Consider the following 24714-nt stretch of genomic DNA (forward strand, 5'->3'; position numbering starts at 1 on the left):
AGTAATTAACCTTCAAAGAATCTGAATAAGAAGGTATAAGTATGGCATGGCATTAAAATGCAATGTATAAAGATAATTGACCTTCTTAATAAGAAGGTTAATGTATTTGGAATGCAGTGATTAAACATAATTTGAGTAGACTTTTGTCAAAAAAGTTTGTTTTTTCTTCTCTAATCCCATGTACAAAGTTCTTGTTTACACCGTCATTAGCCTAAGGTTTTGAATTGGATGTATAATATTTTAACCTGGTATCAAGTAGAGGTCGTAGGTTCAAGTCTTATCGCTACACTTTATGAAAAAAAAATCACATGTTTAGCCGATGGAAAAGATTTTTTCACACATGTGTGACGTGTTGAAGAAATAGTTTAGTAATTAAAAATGTGTTTTCTTTCTTACGACTTAACAAGAATAAATTCAGAATAGGATTAAAAAAAAAAAAAAACTTTGGTGGATAGAGTTATCCAGTACCCCGTGAAGTTAGTCGAGATATGCACAAGTTGATCCGGACTGCAATCATTTAAAAGAAAGTTCCCCCTTAGAGGTAAGGATATTGTGTATACAAATGCACAAATACATGCATACACACGCATGAATGATGAGCTGATTCGGATGTAATACATAGGAATAATTTGATTGAGGAACATTTTACTTTATTAATGTGTACATTTTTGTAATATGTTGTGCATTTCGCATTTCGAATTTATATAATTTTCCAAAAACATAAATTACATATTACTTCTCATTTCCAATTCATATGATACTTCCTCCATTAAACCACTATCTTGATTTTTTTCCATTACTAATCAGATTTATCAATAAAATTAATTAAATTTCGTGTTCAATCAAATATCATAGTACATAAATCATATGAATACATATATTTTTTGGATTGATAATTCAATCTAAAAAAGTAAATAGTTTAGAACCATGTCGAGCAGCTATATGTTTTAGATGATAAAAGCGCACCACATTACTTGTTTTAGAGAGTGTTTATTAAGATAATAGTAATTACACAATTCAATAATGTAAAATGAAGACAACTAGGCTAAAAATTTCATTGGTTAGTGTTATGGACATTTTAAAAAGTACATATTTCTTTGCAACTGTTTTTGTACACTCTAATACAATATTTATACAATTATATAAATAATATATTTACCTTATATAAAAATGTATAATAGCGAATAAAAATATACATACCTAGCTTGTATAAAAATGATAACACACTAGCTACCGACATGAATTTCTTCTGTGATTTTCAGTTGCGATTTATATTTAAATCAATTCAAATCTCCACCAAATGATATTAAATTTTACACACAACCTCCTTAGACTATTTCCAACGAGTCTAACAACTCCCACTTCAAATTTCTTAAAAGAAATCAGATTCAAAATTCAAACTAACTTCTTCAACCTTGTACAGTAATTGTGGATTCCCTTTCTAATTTGACTTTCACAATACAAATTATATAAAACCAGTTTTCTAACTACGATTGGGCTCCAAACACAATCAAATAGAGTTTATCAACTAATAAGAAATAGACAACCGGGTTAAAGAAGATAAATAGGAGAAGTAACCTATCTTTTAAATTATACTCCCTCTGTCCCAATTTATGTGATGTTTTTTGTTTTTCGAGAGTCAATTTGACTAAACTTTGAAACTAAATTGAGTTAAATTAACACAATATTTTAAGATGAAAATTTATATATTCGAAAACTGCATGAGAAGTACTATAAGTTGTAACTTTTCTCATATCAATTTGGTAAAAAAATACATCTTAAAATGTTGGTCAAAATTCATCTAGCTTGAATCTCGGGAAGCGAAAACTATCACATAAATTGAGACAGAGGGAGTATATAATGTGTCAATCTGGGTAAGAGTTGAAAAACATGATTCACTTTGGTAATAAGCTCTGGTGACGGAAAGCTAAAAAACCCTTTTTGTTTCTCATGTAGTGTTCGATACTTGCTTTGAGACGCAACTACCACTTTTCTGTAACGCAACTACTTTATTCTCAGGGCTCAAATCCGAAATCTCTAATTGAGGATGTGTCACGACCCAACTAGGGGCCGCGACGAGCACCCGGTGCTAGCCCACCCGGGCACCCCTTAGCGTACCTTTACACTTACGTCTAGGTGAGCCACATATTTAAACATACATTCCTATTCATCAAATCATATGAGTCCCATTGGACAACGATACCTTTTATCTCATCTTTGGCATCTATGCCATATCCATGTACATGAGCCGACAAGGCCAACAAAATGGTATACCAAATATAGGCCGACAAGGCCAAACATATCTAAACATATACACATGTCTACAAGCCTCTAAGGAGAGTATAACATATCATATAGACGGGACAGGACCCCGCTATGCCCATAATTATGTACACAAAAGAATAAGTACCCAAAAGCTATAGCTCCGAACGAAGTAGAGCTCTGCTATGTAGTCTCTGAGAATGTAGCTATGGATCAAGCCTGTCTCCCTATGCTCCTGCGGGCATAACTCAGCGTCCACAAACAAAAGGACGTCAGTACGAAGAATGTATTGAGTATGTAAAGCATGATCAATATCAACATAGAAGCATAATATACAGCATGAGAAATAGCATAGAATGGGAGATAGTAATATCATCGTCATAAGCACTTACTTGCCTTTCATAGGAACTTTCCATTTCTAGTGCGTATTTGTGTACATACATCCTTATCCGTATCCGTACTCATATCCGTACCCATTTACGTTGCGTTCATTGCCGTATTCATATACATAGTCTTATTCATATCCGTATTGTATTCGTATTCATACTCATATCTATATCACATACATAATCATATCATATACATAGCATTTGCATAGCATACCCGACCATGAAGGATCGGTGTTTCATACATACTTGGCCAACCAAGGCTCAAGGTTACACATACCTGGCCTTACCAAGGCTTCAGGGTTATCCGTACCATCTGCAGAGTGTGCGTGCATTACATAATCATATACACATCATTTACATATCCTACCCGGCCTTATAAGCTCGGGGTCCCATAATAGTCATATATAGTTACATATACATAATAGCTCATAAGCATCTACACTATTAACATCACTATCGTTATCGTCATCGCTATAAGCGTCGTTATCGATATCACTACCACTATTATCATCATTCATTACATCTATCTTTATAGGCTTACTCGTCATATGAGGAACTTAGCGTAATCGTAACATATCGAGAATCATAAGCTTAGTAGCTTTGAAGATAGAGGCATTTGGAGAATATTTAGATGATTGGCCAAAGAACCATGCCTTATGAAAGAAGGGTTAGCCTTACATACCTTTCCGTTCAACTATTCTATCACTTGCACGTGCTTCTTCAATGCTCACGTTTCTACCTTCATTAGAGTGCATACTAACATTAGAGAATTGATAGCTTAGCATTCATGACTAAAGCTAGGGAAAAATTGGACAGCATCTCTCTTATTTATACGACTTCCTCCATATCATATATCAACTCCCCAAACATCAATAATAATATTCCCAATATCATCACAATAGCCTTTATTCGCCTACATTATCCTTACTTCTCATTTCACCCCAAATTCATTCATATTCATGGTCATCACACAATTTCGTTCATTCATATACAAAGTCTATTCCATGTTCTCAATATCATTTATAACATGATTATAATCATAATGTATCAAGAGTCATAACTCATTCCAAACATTTACTCAAAAGTGACACTATTCCCACATTCATGACCCGTTTCCTATTTCTTCATATAATCCAAGTGTTTCAACTTTTAAGTACCTTAAACAACAAGGAAATGTCATAAACTTACCTTAGATAGTGTAGGAATGAACCTTGGGTGCAAACACTTCACTTAAGAAAAACCCTAGTTTCACCTTCACTTGGATTTCTTACTTTGGATGAACTTTAATGGGTTCCTTATACTTGATTCACTTAGTTGATATAGATGGTCACTAATATTTCTTGAATTTGTGTGGGAGAAATATTCTAGAGAGTTCTAGAGAGAAGGAGTGAAATGTGGAAATGAAATAATGAACTTGGTCCCCTTTTTAATAACCCAAAAATCTGATCTGTCGGGACATTATACGGATATTTATACGGTCCATATAAATGACCGTGAAACGGACCTCTCATTCACCTGTCTCTGTGACCATTATACGGTCCGTATAACTGACCGTATAATCCCACCAGTGAGTGATCTTCACTGTGATGGTTCTGCGGTCTATTATACGGTCCGTATAACATTATACGATCCGTATAATGAGCCGTATAACCCATCAGTCCACTGAACTTGTTCTCGCTACTTCGTTTGATCTCGAATCCTTATGAGATCTTCTTAACACTTGTTTAACACTTCATTAATAATCCAAGGGACGTTATAACTCTTCCCCAAACATCATTAAGCCGTGATCAACTTGTTACTCATAATTCTCGTCCGATACGTATCGTATGCCTTGCCTTTTCTTGGAAACTTTCTTGTCTAACATCGGATGTCGTTGAAATCCTACTTAGGGTCATCAAATGTCATTATTTACTTATTGAAATACCATACACTTTGTGCTCTTCGTTAGCCCATTCACCGTGCATCAACGGGAAATTTTCCGAGGTGTAACAGGATGAAATGAAAATAACTTCATTCTTAGAGCTCAAATTCAATGCTGTGCAATAATTTATTCAAGAAACTAACATTCATTGACCTTGAAAATGAATGGTTTTGAACTTTTGTCACCCGCTAGCCTTATGAGTTATAGGCAAATCTTCAAGATTCGAAGTTAGAAGTGCCGAGAGAGCAAAAAATTTTAAACTGGCAAAATTAATACTTCCTCCGTCCTAATTTAATTGTTCTACTTTTTTTTTTGTCTGTTTCAAAAAGAGTGTCTCTTTCTATATTTAATAAGTTAATAATTCAAACATCAAGTTTAAAATCATAAGATTTAAGTGACATATTTTTTAAACTGCGTGCCTAGTCAAAGTAAGGCTTAGCCACTAGAATTGGTACGGACGGAGTACTAATAAGTTGAGTTGAGTCAATTGGGTTCAAAAGTTCACCATCTAATTTCAAGGTTATTTGTGTAAATTACTCTTACTTTTGTTCATTATTGTCATGCTCAAACGCTAGACTTTAGTTAAAAAGATGAAATGAAAATGACTCCCATTTCTCCAAAGCTCAAATCTAACCACATGCAGTAATTCATTCAATTATTCTTACTTCACTTTTCCAAGACTCTCTATCTTCACAATACAAAAATTGAAAAAGTTAAACAAGACTTGATCAACGATCCATTCAAGATTCTCTCTTTATCCCTTTTTAATCTCTTTCTAATTTGTCTCATTTTTCAAGAACCCCAAAACTATACACTCTTTTTTTGAATTTGTTGTTGAGAAAAAGATCGATGATATTACTGCAATCTCCCTCTAGATATCTCCTTCAGATCTTGTCCAATCGTGTCCAAAAGTAAGCTTCAATCCCATTTCACATTTTCAATTTTACCCCCCCAACCCCCCACCTTTTTTTTTTTTTTTTACATTTATTGTGGGTCAAATTGTCAATTAGGGAAGTGTGGATTACATTCAAGATTCTTTTTTTTTTTAATTTGATTGGAATTACAGCTAGTATGGTTGATGTTTCTGAGCAGTTGTAGCTCATTTCTGTTCTTGATTATGATGATGAAGTAATTAACATTTGTACTTACTCTTATCATAAGTAAAAAACTGCAATCTTTCAGTTAGGGGTGTGGGTTGGGCTGAAATTGGCCCAATTAAAATGGGCTGAGGTAATAAATGGGTTGGACTAATATTGGCCCAAAAGTTACTTGGGTTGAAATGAGCTAAAAATGGGTTGGGTCATGACCTGCCCAACTTGACCCAGTTTTTTGGAAGGGTCTATTTTCAAGAAAAATATTTTTTGTGAAAATATATTTCAAGAAAAATATTTTCGCAGATTTTTTGTGAAAAATATTTTTGAGGAAAACATTTTCCCTGGTAAATATTTTCGAGAAAAACATTTTTCCTGAAAAATATTTCTCTTCATATTAAACATATTTTCGTGAAAAATATTTCCCTTCATATTAAACATACCACATTCTACATGATACAAGAAAAGTATATACATAAAAAAAATGAAAGTAAATCTCAAGCAATAAACTCAAATTGAAGTAAATCTTAAAATTGGGCTAGTATTGGGCTAAGTTGGAGATCACTTTAAAATGGGCTATGTTGGGTTGGGCTAAAATCAGCCCAATATGAAATTATCTTGAGCCCAACCCATAAAATTTTGGGCGGGTTGGGCGGGCCATCACCTTTTGGGCCAAATTTGACACCCCTACTTTTAGTTATTAACATCTATGTTACATGGAATTTGTATATGGGTGAATATTTCATAAGGGCATGAGTAAAAATTTTCTGCTTATCTTTTTATTTTCTATACTTTTGGGGGTCAAATTGTTAATTAGGGGCAGTGGGGATTACATTTTTGCTGTTTTTTTTCTTCTTTGAATTGATTGAATTACAGTTAGTTTGATTGATGATTCTGTATTGTTCTAGCTCATTTCTGTGCTTGATTATGAAATTAGCAATTAGCATTTGTTGTTGCTCTTATTATAAGCACAAAGCTGCAATCTTTCAGTTGTTGAAATCTATGCTACATGGATTTTGTATATGAGTGAATATTTCGTAAGGACATGTGTAAATATTTCCCGGTTTTTTGCTTTATCTCTTTATTTACTATACTTTTGCAGGTCAAATTGTCAATTAGGGAAGTGTGGATTACATTTTTTTTTTTTCATTGAATTATAGCTAGTTTGGTTGATGTTTCACATAGTTCGAGCTCATTGTCATTTATGTGCTTGATTAGGAAGGTGAAGTACTTAAATGCATTTGTTGTTACAAGCATAAATTTGCAATCTTTCAGTTGTTAATATCTATGTTACATGGATTTTGTATATGGGTGAATTTCACATTTTAAGTTTCCCCCTTTTTTTTTCTACAGTTTTGCGGGTCAAATTGTCAATTAGGGAAGTGTGGATTACATTTTTTGTCTCTTTTATTTTTCATTGAATTACAGCTAGTATGGTTGTGTTTCACATAGTTCTAGCTCATTTATGTGCTTGATGACGAAGATGAAGTACTAATATTCATCTGTAGGAATTAGCATTTGTTGTTGCTCTTATCTTAAGCATAAAGCTGCATTTTTTTTTTGAGTCAATGTATAAAGCTGCAATCTCTCTTTTTTTTTTTAATAATTTTTTATGAGTCAATGTATAAGGCTGCAATCTTTCAGTTATTAACATCTATGTTACATTGATTTTGTATATGGGTGAATATTTCAAAAGGGCATGAGTAAATATTTCTGCTTTTTTTGCTTATCTTTTTATTTTCTACACTTTTGCGGGTCAAATTGTTAATTAGGGAAGTGTTGGATTACAGTTTTGCTGTTTTTTTTCTTTGAATTGATTGAATTACTGTTAGTTTGATTGATGATTCTGTATTGTTCAAGCTCATTTCTGTGCTTGATTACGAAATTAGCAATTAGCATTTGTTGTTGCTCTTATTATAAGCACAAAGCTGCAATCTTTCAGTTGTTAACATCTATGTTACATGGATTTTGTATATGGGTGAATATTTTGTAAGGACATGAGTAAATATTTCTAGTTTTTTGCACATCTCTTTATTTACTATACTTTTGCGGGTCAAATTGTCAATTAAGGAAGTGTGGATTACATTCATGCTGTTTTTTTTTTTTTTGAGAATGGTAATGTTAACATTCATGCTGTTTTCTTTCCTTTTCATTGAATTACAGCTGGTATGGTTGATGTTTCTGTGTAGTTCTAGTTAATTTATGTGCTTCATTACGAAGGTGAAGTATTTATAAGCATCTGTTGGAATTAGCATTTATTGTTGCTCCTATCTTAAGCATAAAGTTGCAATCTTTCAGTTGTTAACCCCTATGTTACATGGATATTTAGCAAGGTCTAGTTTTTTTGAAGGATATGTATGAAGTATCCATATATCATTATTCATGGCATACCCATTTGACTAGGCTTCAAGGAAAATACAAAGTCCATGTGACCTATTTTTATAAAGTTGCCACCAAAACTTAATGACAAGTTTTACATGGTGGTGGTTAGACCGACTATATTGTATGGGGCGGAGTGTTGACCAGTGAAGCACTTGTAGAGTTGTAGTTGTAGTATTACTCTTGCCTTTGATTTCTGTTATTATCTGGTGTTTCTTGTACTTTGATTATCGTATGATTTTGTGGTAGTTATGTTATTGTTCCTTTTTTCAGATGGATTTATGTTATTTTTTGTTGTTTCTTTACTTCCGTTTTTTTTTTTTTTTTGGGATTATCTTTGAGCCGAGGGTCTATCGGAAACAACCTTTGTACCTCCCAAGGTAGGGGTAAGGTCTGCGTACACTCCATCCTCCCCAGACCCCATTTGTGGGTATACACTGGGTAGGTTGTTGTTCTTGTAGTTGCTTTATCTCGTGTCTGTCACATTGTCTAAGAGAAATTTTATGTGCTGAAACTATGCAAAAACACAAAAAGACATGCAATATACAAGTGATAGTAGTGCACAAAATCACATTACTAACATATTTGTAGATGAACGGTTTGCAGAAAATTATTACCTAGTTGTCGAGGAATACCAACCCATTTTCTGTTTTAACTTCATTTATTAATTTGATGAGAAGGTGGATCTGATCCAGTTAACAACATTCTATGGAGATGTTAGTTCTCTTATCATGAACTCGTGGAGAAAAAGCAATATAAAGAAGAAACAGCTAGAACTAACAATATCTCAATGCCTATTGCTAGTTATTTCTCTCCCTTGCTTACTTAGGCTAGTAAGAAATCCCATGCCATACTATTAACAAGATGGACCTTGGGCCTAACTCAATCCTAAAAGTTAGCTGTGAGGAACACCTAAAATCATAACAATCTATTCTTTTTGAGAAAAGTAACATGGTATTAATGATCATCAGAAAGGTTGTGCTGATAGCAATTTTTCATATTCGAGAAAACAAAAACATATCCTTGTTCATCTTACAAGGATTCTATGATGTCTAGTAAAGAGTGAGCGTCACTGTACATAACAATTTTTACACCAAAAATGAAATAACAATAAGGAATTCATCTCGATCTTCTGAATTGAGCTGCATCTTCCTTCAAAAAGCTTGGTGTTCCTTTCCTTGCACAAGGTCCATCATAAATTGTGTGAACCGCCTCATTTAAATGTTTAAACAGTTTGAGAGGGAGTAATTTTATTTCTCATTTTAGGCCAGCAACATGGCCCCTCATGTGCGAACCTAATTTTTTTTTTTGGGTGAAGCACGTGAAATTATCTGGTTGATTGATGACAGTGAGACTTAACCTTAGGATACTATGGTGAATCGTGAGAATAGTCTCATCCAAGACACTTAGCTATTAGAGAGGGAACACATTTATTTTATTTAATACTTTGCAACAATAGGATCTATTCACACTGAAAGGCGTGACCTAGTGGTCAATGGAGTGGGACAAAAATCATGCGAGACCAGGTTTTAAATCCAGGTAGAGGCAACAGACGTAAGGCTTGCCTAAATCTTGACGGGTAGAATAACTTGGTACCTGTGTCGGTGCAAGTACTTGAAATAGTGAGTACCCGATGGAATAATCGAGATGCGCGCAAACTGTTCCACACCAGGTTAAAAGGAGGTGCCCTAAAGGAGAACATAAACCACGTATCTTAACACTTCTTAGAAGTTCATGTAATGATCTTGGATCATAGGTGTTGTCCAAGAAATGCTAATCTTCATTTGGTTTTCTAATTCATCAACATTTGCTAGTTTATATTTGTCCAAACTCCAAGCACCAAAAAACTCACCTCATCATTCTGCTAATTGTAGAGGATAGGTAACTCTTCACATATTAAATGGCATCAACAAACATCTCAGAACTTATACCTTCTGAAATAGTTACTTTCCCGTTCATGGAAAATTGCCTGCAGAAAATGTGCATAGATGATCGTTAAGAGGTATTGTATTAAATGTCCAGCAACCAGAAGCTACTGCAAGGAATTTACAAGGGGTAGCCCCATTACAAATTGTGTAATGAGCTCAAAAAACCTATCATGGCCTCTATATCATTTGCAATTGCCATGTTACACCTAAAAACAGTTGGGATAAACATCTGTACTTAATACTAACTACAGATTCTGATTTGCTTTAAAAAATCCTTGTATTCCCTTCCTTCCAAATAGATGATCATTAGACAGTGAACACAGAAATACTATCTAAATAAAGAACCATAAGGGTGTAATGTGCAGAAGTGTTTCAACTTTCTCTAGGTTTTGCATAGCAGTCTGGAGAGTTGCATTACTCCCTTTGAATCCAGGGAGCTGGAGGGGCATGAACATGAACTGTCTACACTTATTAGTTACAGTGGAATCAGCTAATCAAGCCAAAAATGCTGCCAGCAGAGCCACAAATATTCAATTTGATTAATTGTTAAAGCATTAACTGTTGTGAATTGTGATATAAAAATTGATTAGTTTAATTTTATTTTCTTCTGTTTTAGTTATTTGTCATGGAAGCCCCTCCTGGTTGACAATATATCATAAATTGCTAGTTACTTGATTTGTCCAATTGCTCTGAGCTTATTCTTTCGGTAATTGGTGTATCCAATATGCTAAAAGTTTTAAAATATTGACATACCTAGTTTACTGATTCTTGAATCTTCCAAAAAAAATTGACAGTCCATGTACTGCAAATAGAGTCGATGCATTCCATATCTTGTGAATAATCTATAGTAGATGCTGACAGCACATCCTTATTTTGCAGTTTTGAGAAAGGAGTTGAACTGGACTGCCAATGGGTTGAATTTGATGATATCCGTTACCATATTCAGGTGAGTTATTATAAGAACAGTCCATTGATGATTTCTCTTGTTATTTTATTCCACTCTTTGCCCTCAAAAGAAAAATAAAAGAACCATCTAACACATATATCATTATTTTGAAAATTTTAGTTGAGAGGGTCATATTTTATTCTGTCATCTCCCTAGGAAATGAAACAGATTGATACATCTGGCTGACTAGTACGTAACATATTCTGCAGGGTTCAGTGAAAAATCCAAATGTCCTGCTTCTTTCAGTATCATTGCCCATACCACCTCCAGAAACTGTCCTCTTTGGTGGACTTCCACTTGGAGCGCTAGAAGCCATAAAAGCAGCATATGGTGTAGTTGCACAAATTCTTGATCCTCCAAGAGATGGCTTTAATCTCACACTTAAATTGAACTTGGCAAAACTTCCCTCAGATGAAGGTTCTGCAAGTTTCTTCTTTAAGGTCATTATGAGCTTGCTATAATTGTGCTGGATGATATAGGATATTAGTCCAAACTGCATTGGTGGCTTTAGAATATTTGTTTCCTGAAAATAAAATTTTGTACTCAAAGGAGAGACTTAAGTGCAAAACAAGCAGAGGTACTCACCGAACTCAGAAAACAAAAAGCACAACTGTCAGTGTGCTATTGTTCAATTGAATCTGTGTTAGATGTTTGGATGCACCTTAGGTTAAAGCTCTTGGTGATATACTTCCTCCATGTGCTTTCCGTTCAGTCCATTGCGTCCGTTTTCTATAACGAAAAACTATATATCTTTACTATTTAAAACTTTTTGAATACTACAGCATTAAAAGTCTCATTGGAGCTACTTTTATTCTTATAAAGTATTAAACATACCTAAAAGCTAAGTTACTCGGACTCGGGTGTGGGTGTCCGATACGGGTGCGGATCTAGATGTCGGATCCTTCATGATCTAAATTTTAAGATTCGGGGATACGGATCCAGTTATGGATAGGGGTGCGAGGATTCGGCTAAAAAAATTCAAATATCTAAAAATAGAGTTATAAAACCTAAATTATGGAATATTATGTGGAAAACTTGAAGAAAAGCTATTGATCAAGAGGAGAATCCCAGAAGGAGATAAAAGGAAACAGACTGACATAGAATTTTTTATATGCAAGGTATTCCATTTTCTTCAATTTCACCTTAGTTTTAGTTTTGATTAAAGAAATCATTGAATCTGTCTAGAATTTCTACGTCGATTTTGGTCAAAGTATCCAAAATCAGTTGACCAGATCGGGTACGGATCCCACACCCACACCCACACCCACACCCACACCCACACCGTGTCGACACGGGTGCGGCACCGAAAGTGAAGAGTCCGAGTAACATAGCCTAAAAGTACCCATATCTCTACTGCTGGTGGCATTACATATCCAGGAGGATATTCTCCTCCTGGCTGTTGCTGGTATGAGCTTGCTATAATTGTGCTGGATGATATAGGATATTAGTCCAAACTGCAATTAATAATTTTCTTAACTTAATCTTCGATTGGTGGCCTTAGAATATTTGTTTCCTGAAAACAATATTTTGTATTCGAAGGAGAGACTTAAGTGCAAAACAAGCAGAGGTACTCACCGAACTCAAAAAACAAAAAGCACAACTGTCAGTGTGCTATTGGTCAATTGAATCTGTGTTAGATGTTTGGATGCACCTTAGGTTAAAGCTCTTGGTGATATATCTCCTCCATGTGCCTTCCTTTCAGTCCATTGTGTCCGCTTTCTATAATGAAAGACTATATATCTTTACTATTTAAAACTTTTTGAATGCTACAGCATTAAAAGTCTCATTGGAGCTACTTTTATTCTTATAAAGTATTAAACATACCTAAAAGTACCCATATCTCTACTGCTGGTGGCATTACATATCCAGGAGGATATTCTCCTCCTGGCTATTGCTATTATGTCAAAAAAAAAAAAAAAAAAAACCATATCTCTACTTTCGGCACACGCCTTCTTACTATCCAATGTAAATTCAAGTTTGCTGTTAATCTCTGTGCTGATCAAACTCGGGCTACAAACTTGGGATGGTAGTACAAGTCAATATTAGCGTTACAGTTTTTCATATGAGTTGGTATATTTATTATTTCAATTCACTTTGAATTTCTCATCAATTCTATGTATTGTACTTATGTACCAATTGTCAGGAAGAAGTCTTTGGTACTTCTAGACTAGGTGATTGTCTATTTCTTGCTGAAAGTTTCAGTTACAATACTGTAATATACATTGCTTACGATATTTCTTTCTGATTGTAGAACACAAACATGCACTCCTGACAAAGATTGCATCGGTGAGGGAAGTAGTAATGGGAGCGCCACTGAGAGCAGTTTTAAAACAACTTGTTACAAGGACAGTTTCCGATCTAGGCAAGCCCGTTGCCCTGGTTCATCGTCCTAATGAGTCTTTTTTCCTCGTACCTCAGGTGAGTAATTTTATCCACTTTATAACATGCACAAGATGGGGAAAACTATAACTTCTGTATATACGCTAAAGTTTAATAAACATGAATCCTTTTCAAATGCTGCAGTGACAACTTTGTTTTACCTTGTTGCGCTTGGCTACCATACACACATAGATGTTTCTTAGTAGGCATGAACTTTCTTTGGAATGCATAATTACTCTTTTATGTCTGGATGAATTTGAGTTCTTCGAGGAGTCAAGTTCGATTCTCTGTATATTGCTATTTCCTCTAATCTAGCTGTATTACAATAATATTCATTTCACAACCTTTTTGCTTGACAATTAAGTGCTGGGTTAATTCATGCTGTTGGTCTATCATCCTCATAAAAAATTTCTCTCCTTGCCATACTGAAAGGAACATTATAGTTATTTTAGTATCTATCTGTGTGGACCTATAATGTATTCAGATTAGATGATGCAATATACTGGCTGTTGCAGGCAGACAAGGTGACTGTCATTTTTCCTATGAGATTTAATGATTCCATAGATACTGTTCTAGCGACTTCCTTCCTACAGGTAATCTTATACATGTTTAATGTGTTCTTGTGTTTGTCGTTATATCGTCCCGATCCAAGAAATGAAAAGGTGTGAGGACTATATAGCTTCCAATAAAGTAGTACTCCCTCTGTCACAATTTATATGACACACTTTCCTTTTTAGTCAGTCCCAAAAAGAATGACACATTTCCCTATTTGGCAACATATAACTTTAAACTTTATCTTTTACGCTTAACGAGATGATTTATAACCACACAAATATGTTTGGCTTATTTTAGACCACAATATTCAAAAATCTCCTTTATTTCTTAAACTCCGTGCTCAGTCAAACTACATCATATAAATTGGGACAGAGAGAGTATTATAGAAAGTTCCTTTTTGTTTTATTTTATACTAAGGGTCGATGGATTACAGTGGTAAACATCTGATATTTGAACATCCAAATTAAGCGTTCATCCTGTTAAGACATGGAACTTGGACCTGATTCAATCCCAAAAGCTAACTCTTGAGGAGGTTTTGTTGGGGTTTAGGGGGGGGGGGGGGGGGTGATTGATTGCCTAAAACCATATAAGGAGACCGCAATCCTTTCCTCAACCAATGTGAGACCCCCCCCCCCCCCCCCCACAACCTGCCCAAGACTGGACAACTGGAGCGTGGATAATTTAACACGGGGCCCAACATTGAGAAACACAAGAACAAGGATTGATGAGTTTGGCTCTGATACTATGTTAAGAAATGGAACTTGGACCTAACTCAACCCAAAAGCTAGCTCACGGGGGAGGATTGCCCAAAATCACATAAGGAGACCACAACCTATTCCCTCAACCAATTAGCACATCCTATTAGTTTGAAGGTTGTTTTGAAATAGGATACAATATGATTTGTTTCTTTGTAATCAATTTGCTTATCCTCTTATCATTTCCAATTAAGAGTGAGGTTTATTATATCATTTGCGATACCAAAGAAACTGTATCTGTCTTCCGGGAAGTCTTGAAGGTGGTGCACTGAGTTGTATATGGTTCATTGTCTTTGTGAAAAAAATCCAGCTCTTTCTTTCGATTTTCTTGCAAGATTTTTAGTGCTTCCCTTTTCCATTGGGATATTAATCTTCATGTGCCTACAGGAGTAGACTGACTCACCTTTTGGAATTTGATTTTCGTCAGGAATTTGTTGAGGCAAGACGAACTGCTGGACTTAACAATGCCCCTCCTTGTTTGTGGTCTCCATCTCCTCCTCAAGAACTGAAGGAAGCTTTTACAGAAACATTATCTGCAAATGCTGGATTTGTTAGTTTTGGTAAGATAGATATTTTAACTGGCTATTCCATTGATATTTTGCCATTTCCATGACCAACTTATTTTCTGAAAAATACAGTAATTTTTCCTCGCCACGTGGAAGGCAGAAAGCTGGACAGAACTGTCTGGAACCTATCAACCTTTCATGCTTATGTGAATTATCATGTTAAGGTCAGACTTCTAGACCAAAAGTTTCTTTGTTTATTGACTTAATTATTTCAGATTAATGTACTCCCATACTTGACGCTACGCAATTCGCGATGTTTTATGTTCAGAAGGTCTCTAGTGAATCTTGAATTTATGCTTTAAAAGAGTTCCATAAAGGGTGAAGACCTTCAACCTGATAGAAGGCTTTGCTGACTAAAGATAGAAAGCTTCATTTATAATTGTGTTCCTGTATTTCACTAACAACTTCCGTTATATTTTCTGTGACTATAACATTTCAGACAAGGATTCTTCATTCTATGGGAATGTTTGAAAGCTTTTCATTCTTTGGATCCATGAAATTAAAATGTCCCACACATTGGATGCTTGGCATTACATATAGTACCGCCTTACATATTTTAGGAGAATATGAAGACTAAATGCCACACGTATATAGCTGAAGCTGTTTGTAATTATTTCTAATTCAGGCATTTGTAACCTAACCTGTATAGTGTTCCTGGAGAATTGGTACTGGAATCTGTAGATCCTTGAAGCAATTAATCTATGGAGGCCTTGAGCCTATTGAAGTCTTGCAACTGCCCCCACTGTTTTCCTTATGTATTTACAAACTTGGATCATTTCAAAGAAAAGATCTTTCCCAAATGAAGTGTGATATTTATGGAAAATAATGAGATGTTCATAGTTTATCGTAACACTCGCGGCCTGCCTCATAAGCTTTTAATATGATATTATTATTTGTGTCAAACTTTATATCCTAACTCAATCACTTCAATGTTTTTTTTTTTTCTGTAAACAGTGTTCTGAATGTTTCATGCATACTCGGATGAGGCGTCAGGTGGAGTCATTGATACAGGTAATTATCAATCTTACATGATAAATTTAAAGAAAGTAGAATAGCATGTTTAAGTCATTCTGTAATACAATTATATATTTGGCAAAGTCTACCCACAAAGAATGCTAATTGGGAATTTTACTGTTAGCAATATGTTCACGCTTGTTCCCATGAGGCTGAATGTAGAGGTTTTCTAATGGTTCTTCATGCAATCCTATCAAAATGTATGAGTTTTTTTCTCTTGGGCATCGGGTGATTTCCAATTTGTATTTTTCCATGAAACATGTTTATCAAAGGTTTCTGCAAAAAAGCTAAATGGTTTTGTCTAATTGGAGCAGAGGCTAAATCTGACTTGCTAAAATATACACCAATTACTTTCTGTTAGATCACTAATCCTTTTTCTTTTCTCTTTTTTATATGTTATTAGCTGATGCAGTTGCCACACTATAATGTGCTCTCTTTCACTCCCGTTCCCTTTTTTGTCCTTCCATTTGGGTTCTTGGGGCAGGGGGCTAGGGTGTTGTTTAGGGCACTGTTTGCTGATACATGTTATATTCCTTCACTGTAAATGCATAGAATCCCTAAGCCATTTGGAGTGAATATACACCTCTTCGTTAGTATGTCCCCCATGTATCCAGTTCAAAGATCAGCTTATAATTAAGAAATATAGTAGCTCTATGTTTTGTAGGCTTTATCATATTTAATTAGAAGAGTTTAGGTAGTTCTTTTATGCTGCATCTCAAGGGGCAGAGGAGAAAAAGGATAAGCGATTGATGATCCTTATAGTACATAAGTCCCTCAATCAATAAGGATAATAAATTTAATGGACAAGAGATGAACGAGAATATGCTAACTTCTGATTGCCATCTATGTACCTGAAGGGTACCACGGGCCTTGTACTCTAGCTTTTGTAGATTATCGTAGACTTTTGAACAAGGTTTACAAATAATTTACAAATAAATAGTTAACTCTTCAGTAAACAGTAATGTGGTTGCTTTGATTAGTTATTGTGAAACATACTTCAGGAGGAGAGTTTAAGATGAGAATATTGGTTCTGGTAATTGGAAGTTGCTTTGTAACCAATGTTGATGTAGTATTAGAAGGATAACTTTAGGCAATGTTGATCATATTCGGTACTGTTTTGAATGGAAGAAGTTCAATTAAACGAAGGGTATTATAGTTCAAGAGAAGCATAGATTGCTTTGTGTATACAACAACAACAACCCAGTGAAATCCCACAACGTGGGGTTGTGAACTTTTTGTCCTAGTTATGCTATGTTACTCTGTTGTGTTTGATGATTTCTTGTTGTATCGCTATTCCATAAGCAACTCCTCCATCAGGGTTGACGCCCTTGTTGGGCTCATTGCCCTTAAAATGATCCTTCAAAAGTCGTTTAACTTTTGATATCTTGGTAGTTCCACCTACCAAAAAAATCTCATCAATCCGGTGCCTCTAGCCAAGAATTCTCATAGCTATACTAGTGAATCTTGTTCATGTTCATTTCAATCTGAAGATTCATTCTTTCAGGTCTTCAAAATTTTCGATTCTCCACAGGGCTCTCAAGACAATTGGCTCTCATACCACTTGTTGAAAAATTTGAAGAGGATTCAATCAAATCATTTTCTCTTTGAAGACTTCTTGACTTACATAAATGGTTATAGGACTTCTCTATCATGTACTTAGTCTAGTGCATATATTTCCCTTTACCAAATATATGTACAAAGCCATAAACTAATTCACATCTTACAAACAAAAAGATAATCTTCTAGTTCATGAACTAAGTAACATTGATGATCTTGTGATGAATCTTGACTTACTAATCTAATAAGTTAGACATCTATGGACCAGTGCATCTGGCAGTCGATGCAAGACATATGATAAAACCATCTCAAGCACGATCCCTGATGATCCAAGTGCCTTTAAGGGCTAAAGTCCCACATGTATCACAACTTTAATTTCAATTTTCTGTTTTGACGTCAGATTCTACCTACTATCTGTATTCTTCTGTCATACTGGCAGTTCCTTGTAACTAAAATGCCTCGGGACTGAATCTTGAATTATTTTTCTTGTTTACTTGCTGATTCTAAATCTTGTAAATGTAAATTTGCGGAATTTATAATATTCATGACCCTTCCGCAGGCACTTGACCGTGCCAAACCAGATTCCGAGAAGGCCAAGAGAAATTCACCAAGCAGATCGTTTAAACGAATGGTGTGTCATTTGTTTTGTTTGATCTCAATAGCAAATCGTTTCTTATCATCTAATCTGTTCTTCTGTTCTTTTTTTGACGTTTATAGAGCCTCAAGGATGGAAATAACAGTTTCGGTTCGCGAAGTTGGAAGTAGAAAATCGGAGCATTGAAGGTTGCTCCTCTTGAAAGTATTGTAGACACAGCCTCTTCTCTAATAAACTTGCATTTAGCTTGTTGTATTCATGTCTATATTTGTCCCGTGTAAATTTTATGGAATTGTCTTCGGCCTTAGATTTAAACTTTGCCATCTTGCTGAAGCTTCAAGTTTTGTTTAGCAGAGTCCATTTGTTTAGGTCATGTCAATGAGTGTAGGATTACTTTGTAAAAACTTGCAATATTCCCATTTTACAAATTTGCTTACTTATGCTCTAAATTTTGTTTGGAGAGAGACCCTTGAGAAATTGAGCCAATTCTATCAAGCTTCTTATATTTGTTTGTTTAAGAATTTGCATCTGGTAGTTTTTGCTTAATGGGATTAGATTTTCTCAAGTAAAAAGATTATAGATATGACGGTTATTGTTAAGTCTATTAGCCTTCGAAATTACTCCCTCCATTTCTTTTTAAGTGATTTTTAAGAGTGTGGCACATTCATTAAGAAAGTCACTTAGTAGCATTACTTAAGTTCTAAAAAACTTCTTTCAGATTTGTTCAACACTTACTCTTAGTCAAGGATAATGAAAAAAAGAAATTTATATCTTTGGTTTCTGAAAGAATCACTTATTTTGGAATAAATTAAAAAGACAAAAAAAAATTACTTAAATAGAGGTCGTAATTTTCACCGTCAACTTGAATTGAACCATTGATGAGCTAGAAGTCTGAAGTTTTGGATTTAGCAACTCAAGGGTGTGATCAGACGATTAATGAAGTGGGATGCAGATCATGAAAGAATAGAGTTAAATCCTATATCGACAATCGCATGTACATGTTTTGCTTTTATTGTAAATATTGAGTGCGGATAATTTTTGCACGTGGGAGACAAACTCCAATTGGAAAAAAGAAAAAAAGTACTCCGGAGGAAAAAAAAAATTACCATGTGCCTTACACAATTAATATAACAAGTTGTGTGAGGATTTTTTTGGTGATAAAAAAATTAGACTGTATAAGTGTTACGCACAAAGATATTCCTATAAGTAGTTGTTTAAGGCCATCTATTTTTCCCAACAAATGAAACTGTGGGACCCACAAATAATCATGTGTTCCCTTCCCTCTTATCTCATCTGCCATGACTCTCCCGTCACTGTCCCTGAAACCCTCTAACCCACGGCACCACTTAGCAGGGACGGAGCTAGAGCCCACAAAGCGTTCATTTGAATTTTAATTGTCGAAAAATTATATTATATATAAGATTAATTTTTTTTAATGTATAAATAGTAATAGGAAGGGAGCCTTGGCGTAACTAATAAAGTTGTTGTCATGTGACCAGGAGGTCACGGGTTCAAGCCGTGAAAATAATCTCTTTCCAACCTCTTGCCGAAATGCAAGGTAACACTATATAGACTCTTCTCGGACCCCACATAACAATAGCTTAGTATACCCGGCTGCCCTTTTTTTTATGTATAAATAGTAATAGGTTGTTTCGGTTGTTACTTGTTTTATCGTATTGGTATTGTATTGTATTATTAAATTCGTCCTTACGTAATGATGAAAACACTCATCCAAACAAGCTGTAAATGTTGAATTTTCTTAATTTTACCGTATGTTTATTTCTTTATATTTCAAATTTCCTGTACCAGAATTCTAACTCTACTATTATGTATCATGTTCAAGCCAAAATTACCGAATTTAAATGAATCAGTAAATCCTTAACTATATGAGCAGTTGAGCACTAGATAGTGTGTAATAGTTAGTAAGTGAAAATTATAAAAAAGATATGCGGACTACTAATCTAATAAATGGACATAAAGATCTCATGCAAGGTATATAACATTATAGAATATGTGACATGCAAGTGGGGAGCTAGCATGGAAAGTACGAATTCAGTAGAATTCAATAAATTAGTTCAAATTCTGTATATTTTGTTGAAAGATTCGCTAAAAATATAAATACAATGGATAGATTTTAATTCATAAACTTTAAATTCTAGATCCGTTTCTGAATCTGAAATCATACTCAGATTTAACCAAAAGACTAAAGAAATGAGACGACTTTGAGCGAAAAGACTAAAGGAGTAGGCCTGAAGACGACTTTAATTCAAGCCAAAAAGACCAAAGAAAAGAACATATTTCTCAAACTTAATTATCATATCAATATCGATATCAACAAAGAAGTAGTTCTCAACAACAATGAAACATCGATATTTCAGAAATCCAGTGCTACATCTAATTAAAAAATGAATTTAATTTGCTTAAGGACCAAGTCTTGGAAACGACAAATTCTTTAATGTATTTCTCTTGTTGGCAGGACCACATACACAATGCCCAAAACTTCCAATAAGTTTGTGGAAAATAATCAGAAGGTTAAAAAAAGAACACGCGCACACATGAAACTTCGTCACAAATTAGTTGTCATGTTTCTCTTCTCTAGAGTTAATTTATCTAATCTTTAAAATTAAATTAGATTATATCAGCTCAATATTTTATAATTAAAATTTAGATATTAAAAAATTATATGAAAAATGCTATAATTATAAATATATTTTAAAATATTGTGGGTCATGTTCATATAATTTGACTCTCGATAAGAAAAACATGACCACTTTTTGAGCCGGAGGGAGTGGGAGTGTGTGTGTGTGGGGGTGGGGGTATCTCAGAAGGAAGTGTTCGTCTCACTTTATAAAAATGAGCTCTGGCATGTAAGAAATTGACCTCAAGGCAAAAGTGGTATATACGTGAGGCTTATAGCCTGTTTGACCAAACTTATTTTTCCCCCAAAATTACTTATTTTTTCAATAAGTGCTTATTTGAAAAAAAGTGAAGTGTTTGGCCAAGCTTTTGGGAGAAAATAAGTACTTCTGGAAAGTAGCAGAAACAGTTTTTCAGAAGCTAAAAAAGAAAGCTTTTGCCCAAAAGCACCTTTTTGAAAAGTATTTTTGAGAAAAATACAAACAGAAACACTTTTTAAAAGTTTGGTCAAACACTAATTGCTGCTCAAAAGTGTTTTTTTAATTAATTGGCCAAACACAAACTGCTTTGTTTTTTTGAAAAATACTTTTTTAAAAGAATACTTTTTAAAATAAGCTGATTTTAAAAGCTTGGCCAAACAGACTATTAATCTATGAAATATCATTCTTCTTTCTTTCTAATCAGATTCTTTCTTATTTCTGCTCATAGTTTATATATACAAGATAGCTTGTTGAATTTTGTGAATACATTTACCGTTGAAGCATTGTCATGAAGAGCCTCAAGCTTTTAAAATGATTTATGTGATTATATATACACCATTGGTGTTACGAATTAATTTTTACACTTTCAAATCACATTTACCTGTTGTAAAATATAACATATCTTATTTTTCAAGATTATAAATCTCACATTTTAAGAAGGTTTAATTCTAAATATCATTTAGCTGACCTGACAGTATAAATTTTTATACTAATACTTATAAAACTCATATCATTAAGTTCAGGGACGATTTTAGGTGCTAAAATTGGGGCACGTGAACACATGATTTTTCCGTAAAACTAGGTTTTTTATGTATATATTTTCTAAAATTAGTATAATACTACCTGCTGGAACTCATGCTACAAAAAGGCTAAATGGTCCACTTGGTTGAAGGTTGAGTTATATTTACCTAGAGGACTAGGAATCAAGTCCCAAAAATTTAATAGTGAACCTATATTCCAAAAATTCTAAATTCGCCTTTGATTAAGTCCACATCCGCGTGAATGGAAAATGATAAACAGGAAGTACAAAATAAATGCTGATTGAAGCTAAAATTAGACAGAGACTTTTAGACTACAAATTCGATAGAAACATCTATTTACGAACACTCAAAAATAGTAAATAACCGGTTAATGCTGCGCACATTTAGGATTGGAATATAACGAGTTTCTCTAGTCATTAGAAATTCCAAATTAATAGATTATTAGCTTTATAATTCCAGTAGAAGAATTTTCTATATATGTCGAAAGTTTTTAACATAGGGTTATCATTTAATACATACTTTACTATAATATAATATAATATAGTATATGGTGAAGTTCATCTAGAAAATGTCAACTAATAATAAGACAATTTTTTTTTTCAACTTAGATATTCGTCGATGTATGGACGGGCAAACGTCTATTGAATGTTTAAGTCGTATGTACTTTAGCAAATTATAATATATAGTAACGTGTTAACTAAGTAATAATATAATTCTTTCCTATTTTCACATAGTGAAAATAAATTATGAGCTTCATACAAAGGTTTATAGAATATTTTTTTCCTGAGAATGATCTTTTCTTCTCTATTTAGGGTAAATTAAGTGACAGCGGTAAATAATGGATAAATATGAAATGGTACCACTTATAACAAAAGAATCAACAGTTCGATCCTTGCTAGTTTTTTCAGTCTACGTCATAAAAAGTTTGAGCATGAATCTTTTCTTCTTTGTATTATATTTTTTGTCTTTTTGACGACATCGAGTGTCTTTGTCAAAGAAGTTGTATGCTTAAAAACATTTTATAATGGTATTATTGAAGCAGCTTTAAAACCCAAAATTTGAAAAACTTCTCAAATATTGATATAGTTTAGGAAAAATTATCTGTACATTACTGGAGATCCCTCCACTCTTAATTAGATGACTTGGGTTTGATCTGATCCTAAGAATGAAAAATTTCTTGTAAGAACAGTTTCCTCTTTAAATAAATCCTATACAACGTGAATCTGAATTAACCGAGCTAGTGAATTTTGAATGTTAAATGGTTTAACCAAAAGAAAGAAAGGAACACAATCTTAAACAAATCTTTGGAATAACAAGAAAAAATGAGAACCATCTTTATATATATTTCCTCCAAATTAATGATAATAACTTATAAATTTGGAGATGATTTGATAGAAAAAGCGTCGTCACTGACACTGACTAAACAGTTAAGACTTGGTAAAATCACCATATTTTATTTATGTTGATAACAGTGCTAGCAAGTTGGAAGATAGACCAAGTCTTGAAATTGACTTGAAAAAGACTTAAGGTAATTTTTCCAGTGATTTAGTGGACATGTACTCATACGGTACCAAAATCTTCCAAAGTCTGTGTGGAAATATTTCTCATCATAGTACTAACTAAATATATTAAATAATTAAACGGTAACCAAAAAAACTGAAAAATATGCCTTACCTTAATTTCCTCCCTTTACATCTGTTCAGATGGAAATTTCCCGACAACAATTTCTCCACTTTCAATGATGATAGGTAACATAGTTAGCTAAGGCCTAAGGGTAATTATTCCTTTAAAATAAATAAATTTGCAGACACTTCCCACGAAAGTTGCAATCAGATTGAATAATAGTAAATTAGTGGATGCGGTCGAAAAAAACATATACAGTATTTTCGTAAGGATGTCGTTTGTCTCGATATTTTTTTAATTGCTATAGTAAAATATTGTTAGAGAGAACATATAATGTAACATAACATAAATGAGCAAAAAGGGGAAGTTTCTGGGGTAGGGTAAAAACAACAACAACAACAACAAGAACGATAATAATAATAATAATAATAATAATAATAATAATAATAATAATAACATGAAATAACAGTTCCATAGAAAACATAACTGTTATAGTAAAAATATTGTTATAGAGGGTGGATGTTATAGAGTTCTGAATGTACCTAAAGAAAAAGACGAAGACTCCCTGCAAGTTTCACCCTAGAGAATGAAAAAACTTTTTGTGATGGACATTTTCTCTTTAACGAATCATATGCGAAGTAAATTCAAATTTCAAAATAATCGAATTTTCATTTTTAGCTTCCCAAAGCTCATCTTTATATTATTTTGTAAAGAAATAGATCATGGGTCGAATTCAACCCCAAAAACTAGCTCACCCCACCTCACGTTCAAGACTGGACATCTGGTGCGTGGGCCAACATCACATGAGACGGGTCATGCTATGATACCATGTAAAGAAATAGATAGTCTAACTCAACCCCAAAAGCTAGCTCATGAGGGAAGAATTGTCCAAGTCCATATAAGGAGACCACCTATCACATTAATTACTGAAATGGGAGCTTTTTTCATTCTTCAACGCCCTTGGTTGTCATATTGTAATTGCCTATGCTTGTATTCTCTTAAAACAGTAGTACTAATTGTATTCATCCATTAATAATATGAACACACTATCGTTTCCCTTTACTTCATTATCGCAATCCATTTCAATGCCGTACTT

General features: G+C 33.9%; 1 protein-coding gene across 2 annotated transcripts; it reads left to right on the forward strand.

Moving 5' to 3' along the window:
* The first annotated feature begins 5162 nt into the window (after window positions 1–5162).
* On the forward strand, window positions 5163–18858 carry LOC132600607 (actin-related protein 2/3 complex subunit 2A). Of its 2 annotated transcripts, XM_060313888.1 has the most exons (10): window positions 5165–5483; window positions 10850–10916; window positions 11126–11333; window positions 13168–13334; window positions 13811–13888; window positions 15033–15165; window positions 15244–15335; window positions 16126–16182; window positions 18302–18373; window positions 18460–18858. In XM_060313888.1, the coding sequence occupies exons 1-10, from the start codon at window positions 5422–5424 to the stop codon at window positions 18505–18507; spliced, it is 984 nt and encodes a 327-aa protein (XP_060169871.1). In that variant the 5' UTR covers window positions 5165–5421; the 3' UTR covers window positions 18508–18858. The 2 variants fall into 2 exon arrangements, with proteins under 2 accessions (XP_060169872.1, XP_060169871.1); XM_060313889.1 differs by lacking the exon at window positions 13811–13888 and having other exon boundaries at window positions 5163–5483.
* The last annotated feature ends 5856 nt before the right edge of the window (window positions 18859–24714 follow it).

Source organism: Lycium barbarum, chromosome 6, assembly GCF_019175385.1.
Source record: "Lycium barbarum isolate Lr01 chromosome 6, ASM1917538v2, whole genome shotgun sequence".
NCBI classification, from domain to species: Eukaryota; Viridiplantae; Streptophyta; class Magnoliopsida; order Solanales; family Solanaceae; genus Lycium; species Lycium barbarum.

Bases quoted from the DNA above. Each gene is read 5' to 3' on its own strand.
- LOC132600607 (XM_060313888.1), top strand. From the start codon at position 5,422: ATGATATTACTGCAATCTCCCTCTAGATATCTCCTTCAGATCTTGTCC. The intron at 11,334-13,167 runs GTTCTGCAAGTT...TTCTGATTGTAG, and splicing joins AAAACTTCCCTCAGATGAAG to AACACAAACATGCACTCCTG. The intron at 13,335-13,810 runs GTGAGTAATTTT...TGGCTGTTGCAG, and splicing joins CTTTTTTCCTCGTACCTCAG to GCAGACAAGGTGACTGTCAT.